The following is a 20522-nucleotide window of genomic DNA, read 5'->3' as shown; positions in this document are numbered from 1 at the left end:
TCTGTGTAACAGCCTTGACAATTTACCACAAAAGTTTAACAAGTGTGGTGCTGTAAAGAATAGTAGAGTAAGAAACATTTTCTAACACAGAGGCTTTAACTTCCTAAATTAAGAGACAGGAGAAAGCCTCATTATATGACTTAAAAAAAAAAACAAAAAACTTCATCTCATATAGATATTCCTGACATATATCTGGCAATCACACCATACATATCTTTATTATATTCTAGGATTGAATTCCACCCTGCGAAAAATAGATTAGATGACCCAAAGTACAGCTCTTCAGCTCTTTAGTGATACTTTATTGCAAAAGCCTACAGCAAGGGTTGTTGAAGAGCAGGCATAGTCCATTTACCAAGAAACACTGACTGTGCACAGTCATGGAGTAAGATTCCATAATCAGCTGATGGCCCAGCAGGAGGAGGGCTATGTGAGAGTCTTCTTCACCATGTTTTCCTTCATTTGGTTTTTATGCTCCAGGTCCTGGCAAGGTGCATTCCCACATTGCTTGAAACCTGAGGCAGGTCTGCAGAAGCTGGCTGGGGTCAGATCTCTGCTAAAAGCTGGTTTTAATTCTCTATTTTCCAAAAATGGGAGGCATTTTCAAGAACGTGGAGCTGGTGTGCTGGAACCAGATTATGAATCTTAAAAGAATCTTAGAAGAGCGCTAGCCCAATTTTGGATGTGATGTAAGAAACCATGAACTGAAGGGTAAGAACCATGAAGAATGTCAAATGCGGGAAGCGGTTTATAAAAGACCCTCCTACGGGGGAGGCATGAGGACTGTATAAATGAATGAAGTTTTCAGTGATTTCAGTGAGCAAGTTTTGGTTTCTGTTATAGGAAAATGTTAGTTTAGTACGGTAAACTTTTTCGAAGTTTAATAAAGTTCATTTTGAACAATTTGCCTTTATTAGGAACGTACTCAGATTGTGAGGAAATCATTATAATCAGGATGTTTGTTTTGGTAAACATGATCTATGTGTTTTTGTTGTTTTTAATTTAACTTAATTTTTTTCTTTTTTTTTTTTCTTTTTTGTGTGAAGTAGTAGAAGTGAAGATGAGAGTGGTGTGGGATGAGAAAACATAAAAAGCATGTCTGGCACGCATTTATCACTGGTGTAGCTTATAAAGGCCAATGTTGGATTCGTGCAGTGCTTTTCACATCTTTAGATTCTAACTCTATCGTGGTTCCTTGCAGATGAGAATACTGTCATAATGGAAGAAACCAGTTGTCTTTCTCCAGAGCTATACCATGCAGTGGATGAAGGGAGAACTTTTCCTACCTTTAAGACAGATGCTATCACAAAGACAGATTCGCAGTCTAGGTGTACTTCAGATCCAGAATTCAGTTTCTCTTTCAGCTCTCTGCAAGATTTCACATTGGCTGATACTCTAAAAATGCCCTTTGTGAGGGGTCCTTTTTGACTAAGAAAGCAAAGCATATCCTATGAGGAAGCAAAGAAAAAAAAATGGCACTTTACACATATAAGCAATCTCTCAGCTGCCAGAGGTTGGTGTGTACTAGGGGAAAAGTACCGAAGGGCTGGGGATGGAGGGACTGCTAGGAGGATTAAGGTCCATTTGTTTTTGGTATTTCTAAATCTCTTTTTTCCTAATTGTTCAACATCTAAATCATTTTACTTTAAACACTTGCTTTAATGGCATCGTCTTATTTCAGTGAACCAACAACTACTTAAAAATCAAATTTCTCTGACTGCTTCAAGGTCTCTGTTAACTGATCTCTCTCCTATCTCTCTACTCTTTTCCCATTATTCTCTCTTGCAGACTCTTTCCCCCAAATATGGAAATATTGTTGTTAAACTCATTCTCTACTTGCTTGTCTTTTTAAGATACATCTTCATACTTCATTCTACTCTCTGTATTTTTTTCCGTCTTTTAAAATCAGTCTCCAAAAATCTCCTCCAGGAAGCTTTCTCCATTCCAGTCCATCCTGATCAATCTATCATTTTGCTTTCTTTCTAGCTGTATGTTCTCTGTTTTCAGTGTAAGAAAAGAACGGGGGTTAGGGACAAGCAACCTATGAAATTTAAAATCTGGTTATCGCACATAATTACTGTGTGATCTTGCACAATCTTGAGGCTTTAAAAAAATTGTAAAGCAGGAACGTTGGTGAGGATGATAACTATCCTCTACTTTTTCTGTGAAGGGTAAGCAATTAAGTGGCTAGGCTAGTGTCTGGCACTTATAGACGCAAATATATCATAACGTGCCATACATCTACTATAGTACTCAGAGGATAGTAGATACTCAAAAAATATTGCTTAACAGTGATCATGTAATATATCAATGAGAGACGAGACAAACTCAATGTCTTTCATCTGATCCGTTCTATGCAAGAACAATAACTAAATGTCAGAGGATGTATCTTTATGAATGAACACTTGAAATACAAATAAAGCACATGTAAGATTTTTAAAAAGCATAAAATTGAGTAGTCTCTGCTGCTAAAGTTATTAAGAAGACTTTCAGAACAATGCAGAGTTCAAGAAAGGAAGTGAGAGAAATTCGAGGGATGATGGGACTCCTCTTATCTACCAAGCAAATTTCTGATCATCTGAGCAGGCTTATGCAGCTCTTTCCTGAAACTGGTAGACTAAATGATCTCTTTTTATGTCTGCCTTATGATTCTGCAATAGCTTAATCAGATTATTATTCTGTAAAGTGGTAATAATAAAGGTTCTCAGCAAAAGTCATGCATGTCTATATTTCCATTTGGGGATAGACCTCTCTTCTTTCCTAAACCTCTTTTCCCACTGGTCTTACAAGTCATAAAAAGACTTACCAAAACAGGTTTGGGCAGATTGTCATTCTCACAAAGACTTGACAGAGACACTCCAAAGAGCTGTCCTATCATAGGAGATGTTGGTGATATGGGTGAGTTATCCAGGTGAGTGGTAGAACCCCGCCAAAAAACCCAGTTTATGATAGATCTTCTCCTTTTAGATGTCTTCTGACCCGAATCTAAGGAAGAAGTGAGATTAGAAAAACAAATATACTTACCCCTATTTCTATAGTTACCATTTTACAGTATGTTCATTACTATGGCTCAAAGAGAAAACATGGTTATAGATATCCTTTGTTACTGTTAGTTCAAACTATGAAATTTCATTATAACATTTCATAAATTAAGAAAGAATCAAATGTTTGGGTTATTCTCCTGTCCAGTATGGAACATCACTTGTTTGTTTGGCACTGAATTTTCAAAGGTGAAAGTCTCCCTTACTACACTTACTACGACTTAAAGCAAAAAGTGTTTCATACCAACATATACATTGTCCCATTTGAAAGATGAGACTAGGTGCATAAGAAAGCTGAAGAGTCAATTAGACTGCAATTAAATAGTAAAACAAAGAAAGAAGGAGGAGGAGAAGAAGGAATAGAGCTATCTCTATTAAGATGTTCTCTTGAAACAGGGAATGCTTTATTTCTTGATGTTCCAATCTACTACTGAGAACGGAGACAGGAAGTTAATATTCTACATTTCCCCCCTTTTCTGTCCAGCTGCAAAGACTTTCACATACTTTTTCAGTTCTCCCCCTAAAAATGCATGTTTTTAAGACTACATGCATGGATGCAAACACAAGTGCGACTCGTCTTTGCCATGGTGAAGTTTATAATCCAATGAGAGAGGAAAACTGGTGGTGGTAGGGAGAAGTAAGCATGTTAATCAATAAAATGTCATAAAGGAGGAACAAAGTACCAAAGGCAGAAGATGATACAGCACATCTACCCATTAAAAGAAAAGGTGTGATCCTGGAGAAGTTTACATTTGATTTAGATTTCAAATGAACAAGATTTCAATGGAGCATCCAGCACTGTGTCTTGTGTTTATTGAGTAAGCATGCAAGAAATCAGTCTTGAACAACAATTGAAATATGGAGAGATTTGGGTGGAAAAAGACAAAAAGACAACATGGACAAAATAGGCAGAAGGGAGAGGTCAATAGCGAATCATGATTTTGTGATATTATGGTGCTAAAACATTTTTTATGTCATCTGTCTTGAATTTTAGCATGAAAGTTCATGGATGTGTACAGGATTTGATATTTTAAAAAGACAGGCCTCAAGGTTCCATTTGGACCTCTTTGCCATACTCCCTAACCCTGAAACAGACAAATAAATAGCAACTATGAACACTGGACAAAATAGTTTTAAAAAAGCATACTTGAAGGAACTAGGGAAGGAGCAAAAGAAGGTAAATACTCGTGGTAAAAGTCTGGCACTCGGCAGATGGAAATGATATGGCGCTAGGTAAGTTTCCTGTTCTCACAGGTTTTAGCTTGAGGACAGTCCCCAGGGTGGTGGGGTGACTAAAATTTGGAGAAAAACTTGCACTCTTACTGGCTTGAAAAATCAGAGAACGGAGATGGAGGTAACCACAGCAGCCGCAAAGTGAGGAGGGAAAATCCTAGAGAAAACTACAGTGAGAGCCCCAAATACTGTGTATAAATTCTGCCCAGATCTCCACAGACCCCTGAAGCACACATACCTGGGGTAGATGCAAAACAGCTAGCAGTTAAGACCAACAGAACTGAGATCTGAGGAGCCTTAAGCTGGCAGGTGGCACCTACACAGGGATTGATTTCATTGTCTTTAGGGCAAGTGCTTGAGAATTAGTCATCAAACTCTGGCTGTGGGGCTCTGACATCCAACTAAGCTTTTGGAGATGATGCTGAGCTACTCAAAATTCCCTGACAAAATGGAGCGTGAAGGAGATGATCTTTTTGGTGAGGACATGGTTGGCAGAGTCAAATGCTAATTTCAAGAAAATGTTTTATACTGTTTGTCCATAAAGGATATTAGCATTTTACCTCCACAGAATAACCAAATTAAACCAAATACTACACGATCCAGGTTGTGGGAGAATAAACCAATAAGTATCATTTTCCAGAACAGCCTCGGAGCCATCATTTACCCTTGACTTCCTAAGGATACAGTAAGTGCATCATCCATGTACACACACCCAGGTCTTTGTCTCTGGAGTAGGAGCCCAGTGAGACTCCTGGCTCAGATACTTATATGGGGAAATATAATCTCTTTACTCAACTTTGAAATGAGAATGATACTACCTACAACTCAAAGCCTTATTGAGAGGGTTAAGTAGGGTAATGCATGAAAAGCACTTTTTCGCCCAGGGCATGAGTCACAGTGATTTTGATTGAAGCTGCTAAGATACCAACCTCCTCCCACATCCACCCTCTATTTGGTGTAACAGCCTTCCGAAAGCGTGCAGACCAGAAGGGATACCAGACTCACTCTGTTGGACCATAGCACTGTCGTCCTGGCCTGTTGTTGCCAAGCTATACCCTTCTAAAAAACTGAAAAGGAAACTAAGCCATTCTTAAGTCCAAGAGGGGGCTTCAGTGTGCCTAACAATGTCAGTCTGTGCGAATGTTTTCTTCATTTGTATGTTTATCTGTATGTTGAGCTCTGGTACTCAGTCTAGTTTCCTCACAGTTAGCCTGAGTTCATTATTTCTAAAACTATTAGATTTATTTTATATTTTAGCTTTCACACACTCCTTAGGAAGAATGCTGTCTCATAAAGTTATATGCCCAGCTATCCTATGATTGTAGGCAGAGGATAAAGTAGAAATCGAATCCTGTGCTGTATTATAAATACTTTCAGCTGCAGCCACGCCTTTTGTTATGTACAACATTTAGTTTTAGAGTTCATGTTTCCTCTGAGACTGAAAGGAAAGAAATTTCATTAAAGTTTACTTTCTTGAAGAGCTTTAAATGCATAGCTCTTGCTTTCTAAATGTCAAAACATGATGAAAATCATGCTATTGCTATTAAAATATAAGGGTGATGTAAATGTAGAGCAAACTAAATTCATGTGAATTTAAATTTCTGAAATAATCCAAGCAAAATTCAGCTAGCATTTCTTCATGCTTAAGTTAGGGAACTGAACATTAAAAATTACAATTTTAAAACTGTGTTCTTTTAGAATAATAATCACAAGAAAAGCTTAATTAGAAATTTATCTAGCCATATAAATTCCCAAATTAAGAATACCCACCTGTCTTGCCCCCCATCCCCACTACCAATCCCAAGGAGGAAATATATATAGGGAAAATACTAGAATGGTGGGGTAAACAAGTAGAGGAAAAAGTTGTGTCCCATATTTTAATATCTCTATAAAGAGTCAGCCTTGACAGCCCTGGGTCTGAAGCAGATGTGGAAGGTGGGCCTGCTGTGGGTGCATAACTAGCAGCTCGGTCAGGCTAGAAGCTGAAGTGCTACGTCAGACCAGTCCCAGAAAGTTCCCACTTCAACCCCAGAACTCTTCTGCTCCACTCAAGTTTTTCCATACGAGGTATGACTAAGCCACTCGATCTTTCATTCAGTTTCTCTGTTCTGTACACTGGACTTAGCCCTGCTATGAGTTCCCAGGCCTGATGCCCACAGTACAATGAAACATGTAAATAAATCATTATAATATAATTTTTATGCGTTACCCTAAAGACATGTATAAAGTACTCTAGAGACACAGTCAAGGGGGCAGCTATTTGCCTGAAAGAACACAGATCTGGAAGTGATATTTGAGTTGGGTCTTGAGGTCAGATCTTTAGTGTCTATATCCTAAACAATCAATTAACTCTAGAGCTGTCTCAGTGGGGACCAGCCACCCCAAGGCCAAGGGACAGTGATGTAAGCCACAGAGGTAGCCAACCTTTCATGAGACTTGCTGCTACTTTGTTTTTGATGTGCTACTATTACAGTTTTTAGTAGATCTTCCCCACGCTGAGGCAGAAATTCAAAAACACATTGGGGATGACTATGTTCATCTCAGGTTATTTTGGATAACTGAGATATTTCTCTTACGCTAAGTAGAGAAAGCCTCCCTTAGGTACGGAGATTTAAAGTTACGTCTTTATTCTAATTGTGGCTTAGTTTAAGAAACGTGAAAGGGTGGGAAAGAAGGTGACAGAAGTGTGGACTTCAAAAGCACATTAGTGCACCTTACTGATGGCGTATTATAGAATTGTACACTTCAAACCTATATAATTTTATTAACCATTGTAACCTCAATAAAATTAAAAAAATAAATGCACAATAAAATTTGATACTCAAACATATGATCATATTTTGTCTATCGCAATGAAGCTATGAGAGTACTAAAACAATCTTCCACAGTGATATGTTGTCTTTAAGTTAAAAAAAATTCAAGAGTGGAACAGAAGCAGTGGGGATGTAGAACAGTAATTATGTAAATAGACTCATTTCATCAAGTGAGTTAGTACTAACATGGCCGCAGTCATGGCAGTGAGGTCTAGACACAAGAGCCAGGATTTTAGGACAGAAGATCTAGTTTAGGTCAGCTCTCCTATTACATCCTTTGTGATCCTGGAGAGTCTGAAGGTGCTCATTTTTAAGATGAGACATTAATTAGTTACCTTACATTGGTGGTTTGAAGCTTAAAAGCAAGTATTTTATAAACTTAAATTCTGTGTAGAGTTTACTTGTTAAATTATGAAGAGCATCATCAACCAGCGGCCAATAACTTAATGTTTAGAATCTCTAGGCTCCTCAGTCCTTCAGTCTTTCTAGGTTCCATCTGGCTTTTCCACCTCTAATGAAAACACTAAGGAGATGTAACAGGAAAGGCATGTAACATGTCAAATGAGACGGTTGTGTTACTTGAGTGAAGTGAAGGTATAAAGTTTGGTAGAAATCTGAGATTTAGTAATATGTTTTCGATTAAATGTGCATTTCTATTATCTAAATCAGAGGGCAGGAAACTGTGATTTGTAGGCCTAATTTGGCCTGCTACCTTTCTTTGGATAGCATGACAGCTAAGAAAGGTTTTTATCAGTTTCAAAAGGTTGGAAAAAATCAAAAGAAGAATATTTAGTTACAAATAACAATTACACGAAATTCAAATTTTACTGTCCATAATAGCTTTATCATGTCACTGTCACACTCATTTGTTTATGTATTGTCCATGGCTGCTTCTGCTTCACATGCAATGGTAGAGGTGAATAGATTTGATAGAGACAACAAGCGGTGCTCTCATTGCTGTGCATTGCTGCTCCATGCGATCAACTGCAGCGCTTTGAGTGCCACGTGATGGATGATACTGCAACATTTAGTGTTTTTATTAGCCATTGGTTCAAACAAGAAAGGAAGGTGAAAGTGGACTTCTAATGTTGAGCTTTCAAGGCAGAGTAAAATGTGGATGCCATTGTTATTGGATTAAATGACAGACTTTTGCTAATTATATAATGACAGAAAAGCTATGATAAAAGAATACAATATGTGTCATCTTGCCAGACTAAGCATTCATCACTATATTCCTAACTCAAAGGAAAGCAATGATCAGAAAAATTTAGGATATTCAAAATAAAACATTTTAGCACTGCAGAATTTCTTTGCAAAAATGAAAAATGAAAACGAGGCTGGAAAAACATTTAAGTTTCTGAACGGTTTATCTGTTAGCCATGTGAGGAAAAGAAAGTCATTCACTAATGCTGAGTTGATTATATCTCGTGTGTGCAGTAGATGAAGAAATTTGTACAGAGACACTAGATTTAAGACTGTCAGTCTTTTGGTGAGAACAGGTGTTTGAACAGTTGAAGACATTAAAGTAAGACCAATAGTAGACTAAAAACCAAGGCAAATGATCTCTAATGACTTTCTTTGCTTCTTGATTGGTCCACAGATGTTACCAATATTGCTTAGTTGTTTATTCTGGAAGTTGATACTTATAGTGACTGAAGAATTAGTCTTCAATAGTCTGCATGGAACAACCACATGTAAGGGTATTTTCAAAGATGTTGTCGAAACAATAATTCAGTATAATATAAAATGGAATCTGCTAAAATGTGTTATATATCATGGTGGTAAAAGTGTGTAAAGCAGAAAAAAGTACAATTTGTATAAAAGCATAAAATCACAAAGCTTGTGAAATTGTAATGTGTTTAATGCTTACAGTTACTTATTGTATTATTCATCAGTGGTACTGTGTGGGAATTATTTGAATCTACCAGGTGTTACTGGATCAGTAATATCAACAATGAACTTCATTCATCCTTGTGGGGTTAACTGTTACCAGTTCTGTGAATTTTTGTTAGAAATAGAAGCCTAATAGCTCAGCAATGGTGCTTTTATAGTGATATTTGAACATAGAGCTGATTATGAAAGTTTATGAAGAATTGCCATCAACCACTATTACCGAATACTGAATGGTTTTGGAAATTAGTTTTTGCTGCCAATTTATAAGGTTTCTTAATGCATTCGTCCTAAAAGGGAAAGGAAAACAGTGCTTACATAGACATTTTTTAAAGTTTTATTTTGAAAACAACTAACATTTGATCACAAGTAATGCCAAGCAGCTCTATATGCTTTGTACTAACTCTGTTTTCAGAAATGGAAACTTCTGCTAAAATAAGGGCTCTGTGAAGGAGGAGAAGCAACTCGCCACTCAGTTGCTGGGTCTAAGCCAGGCGGCTGGGCTTCAGGATGAATTGGCACTGCATCTCTCGGGGCAGCTGTTCTATGAGGAAGGGCTCTTGGAGGCTGGAAGGGCTGGTGGAGTCCTTGGATAACTCTGCCAGAAGTGCAGTGTCTCGAAGATGGCTCATTTTAATTCCATAGGGATATTCATGCCCTACACAGAGTAAAATCTAAATGTAGACTTTAAGCTGACTGGTACTGTGAACCTATGTGCTACATACTGGAATGCACTGCAGTTTGCTCCTGGGACTTTTGGTATGAAGAATCCTTTATTGTCGACCAAATGATCACCACACACTCTTACAGTTGGAGACCACTGCATAATGCAGGTGTCCCTACCAGAGTAGTTTTAAGAGGGTGGAGGAGAGGGGAAAAAACAGCCAGTCCTTGAAGCATATCACTTTTGGAATATACAGATTATTCTATGAGATGTACAATGCTGAGGTTTCCTGTGTTCACATCTAAGAATATTTAAAGGTATTCTAATTTTCCCTTTGATATATTAACTATATCTATAAATGTTCAGCAAATCCTTGACCTCTCTCAGCATCAAATCCACGATTTAAAATATTTACCTTACCCATCACACAGTACTGTAAGGATCAAATAAGTAAACATTGGTGGTTAATATTATATAAATAGCATCGCTCATTACTCTTATTCAAGCATCGCTCATTACTCTTATTCAACAGAAAATGTCTGTCTGAAAAAGATTATTCCTTTTTATTTGTTACATAATCACTTACTCAAGAGCATCGGGACTAGTTTGTTTGAGTTTTGCTTCCCTCCCACTGCTGCCCTGATATTGGTGTTCATAGGCAATAATCAGAAGGAAGACTGCAGGGTATTAATAAGAAACAGAAACAAAATGCAAAAAGGAATTTGTAAACTAGAAAAACAAAACCTGGGGCATCTGACCGCAACATGAATTTTGCTCTTTAAGTAAATGCATTTTTCTTAATTCAACCTGCAAGTAACACTGTGCTGTAGATATAGCTTTTTTTCTCTTACATTTTGACCTGTTTGCTTTATTTATTTATTTATTTTTAAAATTTTTATTTGTCATTTACAGTTGATAGACAATATTATATCAGTTTCAGGTGTCTAGTGTAGCAATTATATATTTATAGGACTTAGGAAGTGATCACCCTGAGTCTAGTACCCATCTGACACTATCCATAGTTATTATAATGTTGTTTACTGTATTCCCTATGCTGTACTTTACAGCCCAGTTAAGACTGTTTTCTTAACTGGTAATTTGTACATCTTCATCCCTTCTACCTTTTCACCCACAGCCACCACCAACTCCTGTCTAACAACCATCAACACGTTCTCTGTATCTATGAGATTGTTTCTGTTTTGTTTGTTCATTTATTTTGTCTTTTAATTAAGTACAGAGTACGTTCTCTTCTATTCCTGATTTATCACTGAATGGGACTCATGAACTCTTCCTTTTTCCTCCATCTGGCATACACTGTCAATGTTCCATTAATATCATGAACTATAGCACCTTCCAGGGGCTGAGGTAAAAAAGGGAAAAAAAAAAGGAAGCTACTATGTCAGTAATAAAACAAAGTCAGTTTATCAAAATAGTAAGCAGCTAACCTAAATTGAAATATGTAAGGCCCTTTAAAATAGAATAACAATGAAGAATTGCTGCTAAGTAACAATCGTATCCTATGCCCCATGGTTTTTTAGTGACTTAGCGATAAAGCTTGAAGCTTTTCTAAGCCTGAAAGTTACCATCTACACAGTTTTAATTAAAATATTTTACTAAAATTATTTTAACTATTTATTTGATTTTTAGGCCCAACTTTTAATTATTGCTCATCGGCATTTACAAAAATAATGTTAAAAAAGAAATCTGAAATGTAGTGAATTTTGTCCTCAGCTATGTGCATGATGGCTTGCTTTATTTTAAGATATATTTTATATATTTTAAGAAAATATATATTTTGTAGATCATCGGGATCACTTGAAACATTCTGAATTACACCTGAGTGACCTGACAGGCATTTGAAAGGATTACATGAGATAATGCAAATGATATGCTTTGCATAATGTCTGGCAGATAATAAGGATTTAAAAATGATGAACAGAAATTATGTCATCATCATCATCATTATTGTCATCATCTCAAGATCTGCCAAATACTGTCCTATATTTTAATTGCTCTATTTGTTAACCACGCTGAACAGCCTTAATTGATCAAAAAATGTTTCTTAGCTAAATGATTTAAATAAGGCAAGATATAACCTATTTACCAATAATTCCCCAAAACAAATGTTGAGAAATTTGGCTAGAGAAAGAGCAAAGTAAATTAGTGATGTATTAGCTAGTTGGTAAGTCAGTGAAGACTTTTTGGAATCTTCGGGTTCATATATATTTTTTTTTATGACGTCTAGGAGAGTTCTATGTGAGTAAGAGTCATGATTGCATTCTAGGTAGTCTTCTGTAGAGGAAACTTATTAGGTAGGAAAAGGAGCAGGAAATTCAAGAACCAAATATGAAAAATAAATATATAGGGGAAAAGGAATACCCATATATATTGCTTTCTTGTAGAAAAATATTTTTGAAAGTTTGGCAAAATAGCTCTCTTTGTAAAGTGTAAAAGAAGAGAAGACAATTTAAATTTCTCTTTCTAACTGTACCACTAGCTGTTTGAGTGAAGAGATATTGTCTAGCGCATAGGAAATGCTTGATAGGTATCTATTAAATGAATAAATAAATTTTATGTAAGATTTAATATTTAATCATATTTAAGCTTAGGACCATATGACCAGTTCTCTGAGACATTTAGAAATACAATTAAAATACTATCTAAGATTTTCAGTGAAACTTACCAATAAGTGGATATGGAGCCTCTTCTTTGCCAGAATTGACCCATAACTGGTAGTCTCTCTCAGATCCCTAGAATTAAAAGAATTAACAATAATTCCTTTAAATTTGGTAATTGAATGAGGTCACATTTCTTGGTATTTTTATGTTGGCAAAAAAATAAAAATGGGGACAATATAAATGCTTTCAGATCCATGTGGGTGGTTGTAGCTTTTGATGACAAATGCTGATTTCTACAACCCGTCTTCCCATCTTTCTTCCCCCATAGAGTCCTCTAGAATCCTGTACCCTGATGTTGCCCAGGGATCCAAGAACTGCAATAAAATAAGTCTCTCACTATCATGGGGAGCCTACAGAATATGAAATAATATATTTGCCCTTTCATAAAGGAAGAGAAACTTTCTGATTTTCTAAAAGGCTAATCTTGACCTCTGCTATGTCTCCAGATTTCTCAGGGCACATTGGACTTAATCTCCAACATGCCCCTGCAAAGACAACCTTGTTATCCTGGAAGCCAAAACCATTGTTGTGTCTGTGATAAAAAATAAAATCTCAAAGCCTGACTTTTCGCTCAGCTGCTTCTGAGCAGAAGTAGAATGACCAAGAGGCTTTGAGGAGACAGGTAGCTGGAACAACCTGCACTGGCTTTATTTGGGGCAAGTCCAGTCCTGGGGACAGAAAAGACAAGATTTCTGTCTAGAGGATAGGTTTAGTGATGGAAAATGATGAAATTGTTCACTATCAGAATTATAACCCGGCAATATTAAAAATTCTACTTGAAAGAAATAATACTAAATTGTACTGACTTGGCTGTATCTGGAGAGGAAAAAGCAAAAAAGGTTTAATGAAGCTAAAACACATTGGCAATATTAAGAGTCTTGCCTTTATCTTCTGATTAAAAAGTATGACTCCGACCTTACAAGGGAGGGTCTCGGCTATGGAGAATACCCCTCTCCCCACTCCTCTAATCTGTCATTTTCTTCCCCATTCCCTAGCCAAAATTTTTCATTGCAAATAGGAAGAGCAATGTAACAAAAATCCTTTTGAAGTCTGAAAACATGGTAATCATCCCTTAGAACAGTAAAAAATATTATATTGAATAGAAGCATTTTTGGTCTGAGGAGATTGCTCACTTAATCAAAGAGAAAAGGATATAAAAAAATAAGTCATGACATTAATCTCCCTCCCTTCCTCCTTAAACTACTCATTGTCTTCCAAGACATAATTATGTATGCTTAGAAATCAATGCACAGATGTCTTCGCAACTCAAAGCACATAAATCTAGTTATATCTTAAATATATTATTAAATTTAACTAAAAGAAATCAGATTTCTTACCCTACATTTCTGTTATCCTCAGTTCCTGAAGCCTTACTATAGCACTGTGTACAAGCACATCTAAATATAGATAAGAGGACTATGGCATATATTAAAGATATGTCATAGGTCACCTCATAGTAACACTGTGTTTTCGTATTTATAGAGAGTCTCACTCAAGAAGTGGTGCTGTTCAAGTGCTTCCTTTAGTTTCCATCCTTCTGAAAGTCATTCCCTTTAATATAAGTATTCAATGTATGTTGTTTATATACCAGTAGGTAGAAGATGAGAACTTTCCAATTCTCTTTCTCGTTCATCCTTAAACATTAAAATCTTCTCCATTAATACAATTTCAAAACCTTGCCTTTGCCCCATAAAACAGAAAGAAGCAGAAGCTAAAAGCAAAACAGGGGAGAATGTGGTGTGCACACTAAAATTCTTTAAATCTTGTTTTTAATTTTCCAGTTCATTAGAGTTCCCAGCCATCTCATCTTCTGAACCTGTAGCCAGTAAATAACTGTTTCTAGCTATGTGTACTTTATGTAAAAATTCTACTACAGAGAAAATCCTTCAGAATTCATTATCATTAACACTTATTGAATCTTGAGATAGTAAGAGAATAATTAGGTAAGAGAGAAGAACCAGGAGGGAACATGGGGAAATAATAGTAACATAGTGACAAGTGGGAAAGGAGGATGCTGAAATTTCTTAATTAGGAATCTTATACCAAAAAACCCTCCAGCTGCATATATATATGGCAAATGCAATAAAAGTTTTATTATCACTCTAAAATTAAGGCTAATCTTATGCTTTTCAGTTTGCACAGGTTTTAAAATGGGAGTAAAAGAATAGCACCCAATATTAAGCTAATATCAAGGCTTTACTGTCCTTATTGTCTACATTTGAGGACAAAAATATGACCTTGGTATCTCTAGAAATCAGCTGTCTTATAATAGAAGGGATAATATTTATATGAATCTAAAGTATCAAAGTTTGTTAATTAAGAATATCTAACCAAGTAACTTACAGTTATCCCTAGTATTGATAGGGACATGTTGATAACTTCGCTCGCTGTGTCTGAATTCTTTATTCTTATAGTTTTAGACTGTAGAAGAAAAGAAAAAGAAATCTCACTATAAATAAAGGATTTTAAGACAAGAACAAATAATTATTGTCAAATTATTAAAGGCAAATCCTAATTTCAAGTGTTGACAGAGTAAAGCATATGACTTAATTAGAACACAAATCTTTGAATATAATTTACTTTCATTCCATTATATATGCCTTTTCATAAAACATATTTCTCTTAAAAAAAAAACACATGGCTCACAAATCTAAGAACTTAAGCAAGAAAGAAAAAGAGTAAACATATTTCAGAGAAAGTACATGGACCAACCTCTGGACCAAACAGAGATCAGTGAGGTTGATGCTTTGCATCATTTCCATAATGCAATGTGTAGTAACAAAGGGAGAACCGGATCATTTTCTCTTTCTTCCTGAGTACTGTCTTCACAGTGTGGGTTTTTGTTTCTTGCATGCATGGAAAAAGTTAGTTTAGGTAAATTCAAAATAAGAACTGGCTCTAAAAGACATTTTCAGTTTAGAATTTTTAAAAACCACTATTTATTGAGCAATTTCTATATATCGGGCACTGTAGCTATGGAGATTTTTGTTGTTGAAATCTGTAGAGGCCTTAAAACCCATGAGTCTAGCAAGGAGGACTGAAAATTTTGAAAGCTCAATTCTGTTACCAACTCTGCCATTGAATAGGGTATCTATAATAGCCCTGTGCTAAACTACATTAAGAGATTATTACTTAAAAATAGAAAGACACTTTTCAACAACAACAAAAAAGGGATTAACCGAATTCTGAGAGAGTGATAGCATTCACTGAATTCCAACAGTTTTTAAATATAAGGCAATGTTATGCTATCAAAAAAGAAATATTTACTACACATACAGGATTTATATATTATAATTATCAGATAAATCAGGAACAAATAGGATAAATGAAGACAAAATAACATAAAATAAAAAATGACATAAAATAAAGCTACGTGAAATCCAATAATAATTCATCACTTATCCTTCCATTACAGTATTATTTCTCTATGAGCCAATTACTTGACATGACAAATTGCCTCTTAAGGTTGGTTGTTAATTGATTTCACATTGTGCTCCTCCTCATTCTAAGGATTATGCAAAAGTGTCTCAGAACCCAACAGGGAGGGCATAGAACACCTAACTAATCCAGTGTTTGTCTTCTATCAGAGTGGCAAAGATATTTTATATACTGGGCTTTAAATTGAGATATAATTTTATGACAGGTTGCTGCTTTTTTTTTTTTTTTTTTTTTTAACCGTAAACCCCGCCATTGAATTTAAAGAAGCTATCTCATGAAGATTGTTGCAAAGTGAAGACTACCATGTAGTACAAATAATCACTCCCAATGTACCTGGTTTCTAAGATAATTTTTCTTAATATTAGGCACATATGTTCAAAACAGTAATTATAGGATGTGTGTGTTCCCCCTCATGCCTCTTTGGTAGACAAAACAAATAAATTTCATCAGTTAGTGCCCTTTGGCCAATAAACAAATAAATAGACAAAAACTGAAATGTGGTTATTTTTTTTCCCATTTAGCAGAATTCACTAACAGGCTGCATATCTAAAGGCCAAGGATAAAGAATTCTTCCCCATGCATGCACTCCTATTTGGGGGGAATCATTCTCTCTGGATGCAGGGCCTGAAAGGAGACTCTTGGCATGAAGCAACTTCAGAGAGGAAAGGACAGTTGTCATATCATTGTTGATTTAACCAGAGTACCAGTGATAAAAAAAAAAAACAGCACCCAATTACATGGTTTGTCTTCTCTTCCCTAGTGAGAGTGGGTCACTGGTTCGCTCTCAAGCAAACCCTTTCCATTCACTGAAAGTGTTAAAAAAAAATAGTTCAAGGGGCTTCCTATGAAAATCCTGAAGGTAACCAATTGCCAGAACAACCGAGTCAAAGCCAGCAGTAAAAAAAGTGGGTTTTTTTGGTTTGTTTTGTTTTGTTTTTCCTAGGGGAAGGGATCTGGTCTACTTTGCTCCAGGAGATAGATCTCTACAGCATTCATACCATAAAATTTTAATATTTCCCTCAAACAGTGACATCAGACTCCCATGTCCAAACATTTGCATAACTTTTGCTTTGGGCCTAACCACAACAGTTTGTACTACACATTTTCCACTCAGGAAACTATTATGTGTGATCTAGAGTTGCTGTAATGTATGACAATTTATAGTAAAATAAAAACATTCACAAGTTTCCATTTTGTTCATCACTGATAACATTTGGGCACTTGTATTATATTTCAGTCATCAATTTACACATAGTAACTGGACTTAAATAGACTTCATTTTTATTTGACAACATGATGCAAAATGTGAGGTAGAAACATTCTGGTTCCTTAAAAATGTCACCTCCTATAATTTAATCCCAGCTCATTCATTTACTAGCCTGAGGGGTTCAATCCCTAAAAACTCAAAGAATGAAGAACTTTCCAAAACCACTTTCTACTTGAGAAGTGATCTAAGTTAGGAAAAATTACTCAGTACTAATAGGAAATAACTCCTCGTGGAAATGGCTTTAGTATAGGCCTCTGCAGCTGCTATTGAAAGGGCCCAGAGGAACATCAATGCCAGAGGGGAGGAAGAGGTGTCTGACCAGCAATACTCCTTCCACTTGTAAATGTTAAATACTGCACTCAATATGAATTTCTCTTGCTTCATTTCCTCTAGGGTTTACTTTTTATAAACACAAAAACATACACATACCCAGGAAAATGCATTTTCCCACAGTGATATTTCTAAATGCCTACCTTGCAAAGCACATACACTGTCTGCTTGCCTGCCTCTGTCTCATTCTCACTCTCTCTCTTTTTAATCCATGGTGTTCTGCCTTATGCAGGGACTTGGAAGTTAATTTTCTTGCTTAGAAACACTTACATATGCACAATTCCCAATGTCCTTGGTGAAGATTTTGATGGGAATGCTCTTCGGATAGTCCTTTTCTTTCTCTAGATTGATGTATCTAATCAAATGCAACGACAACCCAAAACAACACTGAGTCAGATAGATTTTGCTAAGTAGCTTAGTTTTAAATCAATCCATTTTGCTAATATTTTCCATATATTTATATGCTATTTAAAAAAAGACAGATGGAAGGACTCAGCAAAGTCAGATTACATTATGGGTTGGAAGATAAATAAAATATCAGGACATTAGGCATGGGCACGCACACAAAAAATGGGAGATCCATGTCAAGTGAGGTTTAGGTACTTCTGGGTGACATTTTATCCTCAAACCTGCCCTACCTTCTCTGGACAGGCCCAAAATCTGACTTATGTATGGGAGTATATCTAATATTTTACGAGATTGAGACAAAACAATGGCCTGCCACTATTCATTTAGCTCTCCAGTGGAGTATAAATCTTGGTTATCCCATTGCTTGGAAAAGGAGAGGGGGAAGAATGGAGAAAAGAACTAAGGAAATAAGAGATGAATCTAAATTGACCATTTTAGCCTGTATGCTCAAAGGTAGGAATAACGATTGATTTTTGAGGTGCTCAGCAGATAATCCTTCATATATGTAATCTTAATATATGCTTTGAGAAAACCGTTAGCTCCAGACGGTAGGTTGAAAACAGAAAAAGAGATTGGAGAAATTATTAACGAATTTCTAACTAAAATAATCTAAACAGACCTCAATGTTCCCCCTCTGAGAAAGTAAGAAATACATGTCATGACAGAATATTACTTACAGTATGTAGTAGCTAGTGTACAGTCTAAACAGCAGCTTATTGGAGGATGAATGAACAATTTCTACTAAGGATTGGGGAACAGTTTGGGGCACACATCTCTGCAGAGAAGAATTCAATTCATTTAACTACAGGATAAAGATGAAAAATATGGATACGGAAAAAATACCTCTGAAGGAGAGAAAGCCATTCGTCCTTCTGTTCTGGAAAACTGCAATCAAATAAAATGGGACAGAAAAATTAAACCACATAAAATACTTATACTATCATGTTCAAGACTGTCAGTAATCTATCTACAGCCTGCTATGAATGTAGCTGCCCACTACTGCAACCTTGGCAGCCCTGGATTCTGGAGAAGTCTGAAGTGAAACTTCTCATTAGGAAAACTATATGCTCAAGTCTAATTTTATTAAAACCTCTTGGATGGATCCAAGAGAGACCCATTTTCTTGCTTTCCAAATCTCCATGGGTGCTACTCTTAGAGTGGAAGGAGTACTGAATTTGGAATTCAAATATCGGTTTCAAGGATAGATGCAAAACCTATATGATCTTGTGCAAATCGTTTAACATCTCCAAGCTTCAGTTTCCACATCTGTACTACTGGGATAATTATCTCAGAGTGTTTTCATAGCTTTAAGTGTCACGCAAATAGGAAGTATGCTTAATTTGGTTTTAAAGAGAAATTTAGCATTATTGGTGGAAATATCCTGGCCTAGAAACCAGTTTGTTGTCAGGAAAAGTAACATTTATTTCCTTATACGAATAGCAGCATTGTAAATTGGTAAACTTATTCTTAATCACTATAATCTTCTGATTAAGATCAATTCATTTACAACAAAAGTATATTAATTTTTCTGCTGAAGTCACTGCTACATTTAAGTTTTAAACTTAAAAATAATTTGAAGTTTATTTCTATATGGCTTGTTCTTCACTAGGTTTTAAAATTTTATTTCTAAACTTCTTAAAGAAGTTGGAAATCATAGTCATTTTCTCGTTCCAGAAAACAAATATTTGGAACTTGTTTCTAACTTCGTTGCTTAGCAATTTTCTCCATCAACCATCTCCTGGATTGGTCATCAGAAAAGGTATTATATCTCTTTTACTAATGACTACGCAGTTTTCATCTTTCACAATTCCTTACCATCTTTTGATGTAGTCCTCTTTCCTAGACCGATTTTCTAAATTCATTTTTGTTAAATCTTGTATTTATTTAGCTAAAATCTATGTTGAAAAATAGGTAAGTTTTCTTTAGACCTGTTAACTTTTTTCAAAGTAGTTAAAGAAAATTGACCCTTTAATGTATTTTTTTTTAGCTTTTAACTTTTTATTGACACGAGATACATAGAGAAAACCATACAATATGTAAGTGCACAGCTTGAAGAATTTTCACAAACTGAACATACCCATGTGACTAGCACCCAGATTATGAAACAGAAAATCACTTTGAAAAGTCTTTTGTGCTCCTGTTCAGGCACTAGTTTCCACTATTCTGACTTCTAACGTAACAGAATAGTTTTTTTCTTTTTGGGTCTTTATATAAATGTAACCATACAGTATGTACTGTTTTGTTCCTTGCTTCTTTCAGTCGACATTATGTTTGTGAGACATTCATATTACTGCATGTGACTTTAGACTGTTCATTCTCATTGCTATATAGTGATCACTGTTTGAATGTACAGAATATATTATTTTTTTTTCAGCACACATTACTTTAAAAAGAAACAGATTATGAGGTATGTCAGGTTAATTTATTGAGATTGATTTGTGCAGTCTTCTTGTATTTTCCTCTTTCTCCTGCTCCGTACAAGAAGAGAAGACTTCTCTTCCTTAGTAATTCTTAAACTCAGGCATTTTTACAGAACTAAAAACAGAAGTACTCCAAAATCAAGGTTACCTTAGAGTTTCAAAAACACCCAAGCTCATTGATAAGAACAAGGAGAAGAGAAAGCAGTATATCCTAGAGAAAGGGTAAGGGCAAGGCAGAGTCAAAAGATTCCATGATTTGGGAGGGGATAGATTCTGTCATCCCTGGCAGTGAGCTGGGAACTCTATGTCACACGGTTGAGGTGCCAAAGGAAACAGAAAG

At 35.8% G+C, this 20522-nt stretch overlaps 1 protein-coding gene across 1 annotated transcript; it reads right to left on the bottom strand.

The window, feature by feature from the left end:
• Window positions 1-50: 50 nt before the first annotated feature.
• LOC107498253 (rho GTPase-activating protein 20) lies at window positions 51-19527 on the bottom strand. The gene is given in 6 exon segments (XM_036238206.1): window positions 51-1448; window positions 2807-2985; window positions 9447-9635; window positions 12325-12391; window positions 14663-14740; window positions 18606-19527. Coding segments are annotated over 6 exon segments (813 nt in total). The 5' UTR covers window positions 18627-19527; the 3' UTR covers window positions 51-1169.
• Window positions 19528-20522: the final 995 nt, after the last annotated feature.

Source organism: Rousettus aegyptiacus, unplaced genomic scaffold, assembly GCF_014176215.1.
Source record: "Rousettus aegyptiacus isolate mRouAeg1 unplaced genomic scaffold, mRouAeg1.p scaffold_m13_p_27, whole genome shotgun sequence".
NCBI classification, from domain to species: domain Eukaryota; kingdom Metazoa; phylum Chordata; class Mammalia; order Chiroptera; family Pteropodidae; genus Rousettus; species Rousettus aegyptiacus.
This window is presented reverse-complemented; position numbering and strand designations above follow the sequence as displayed.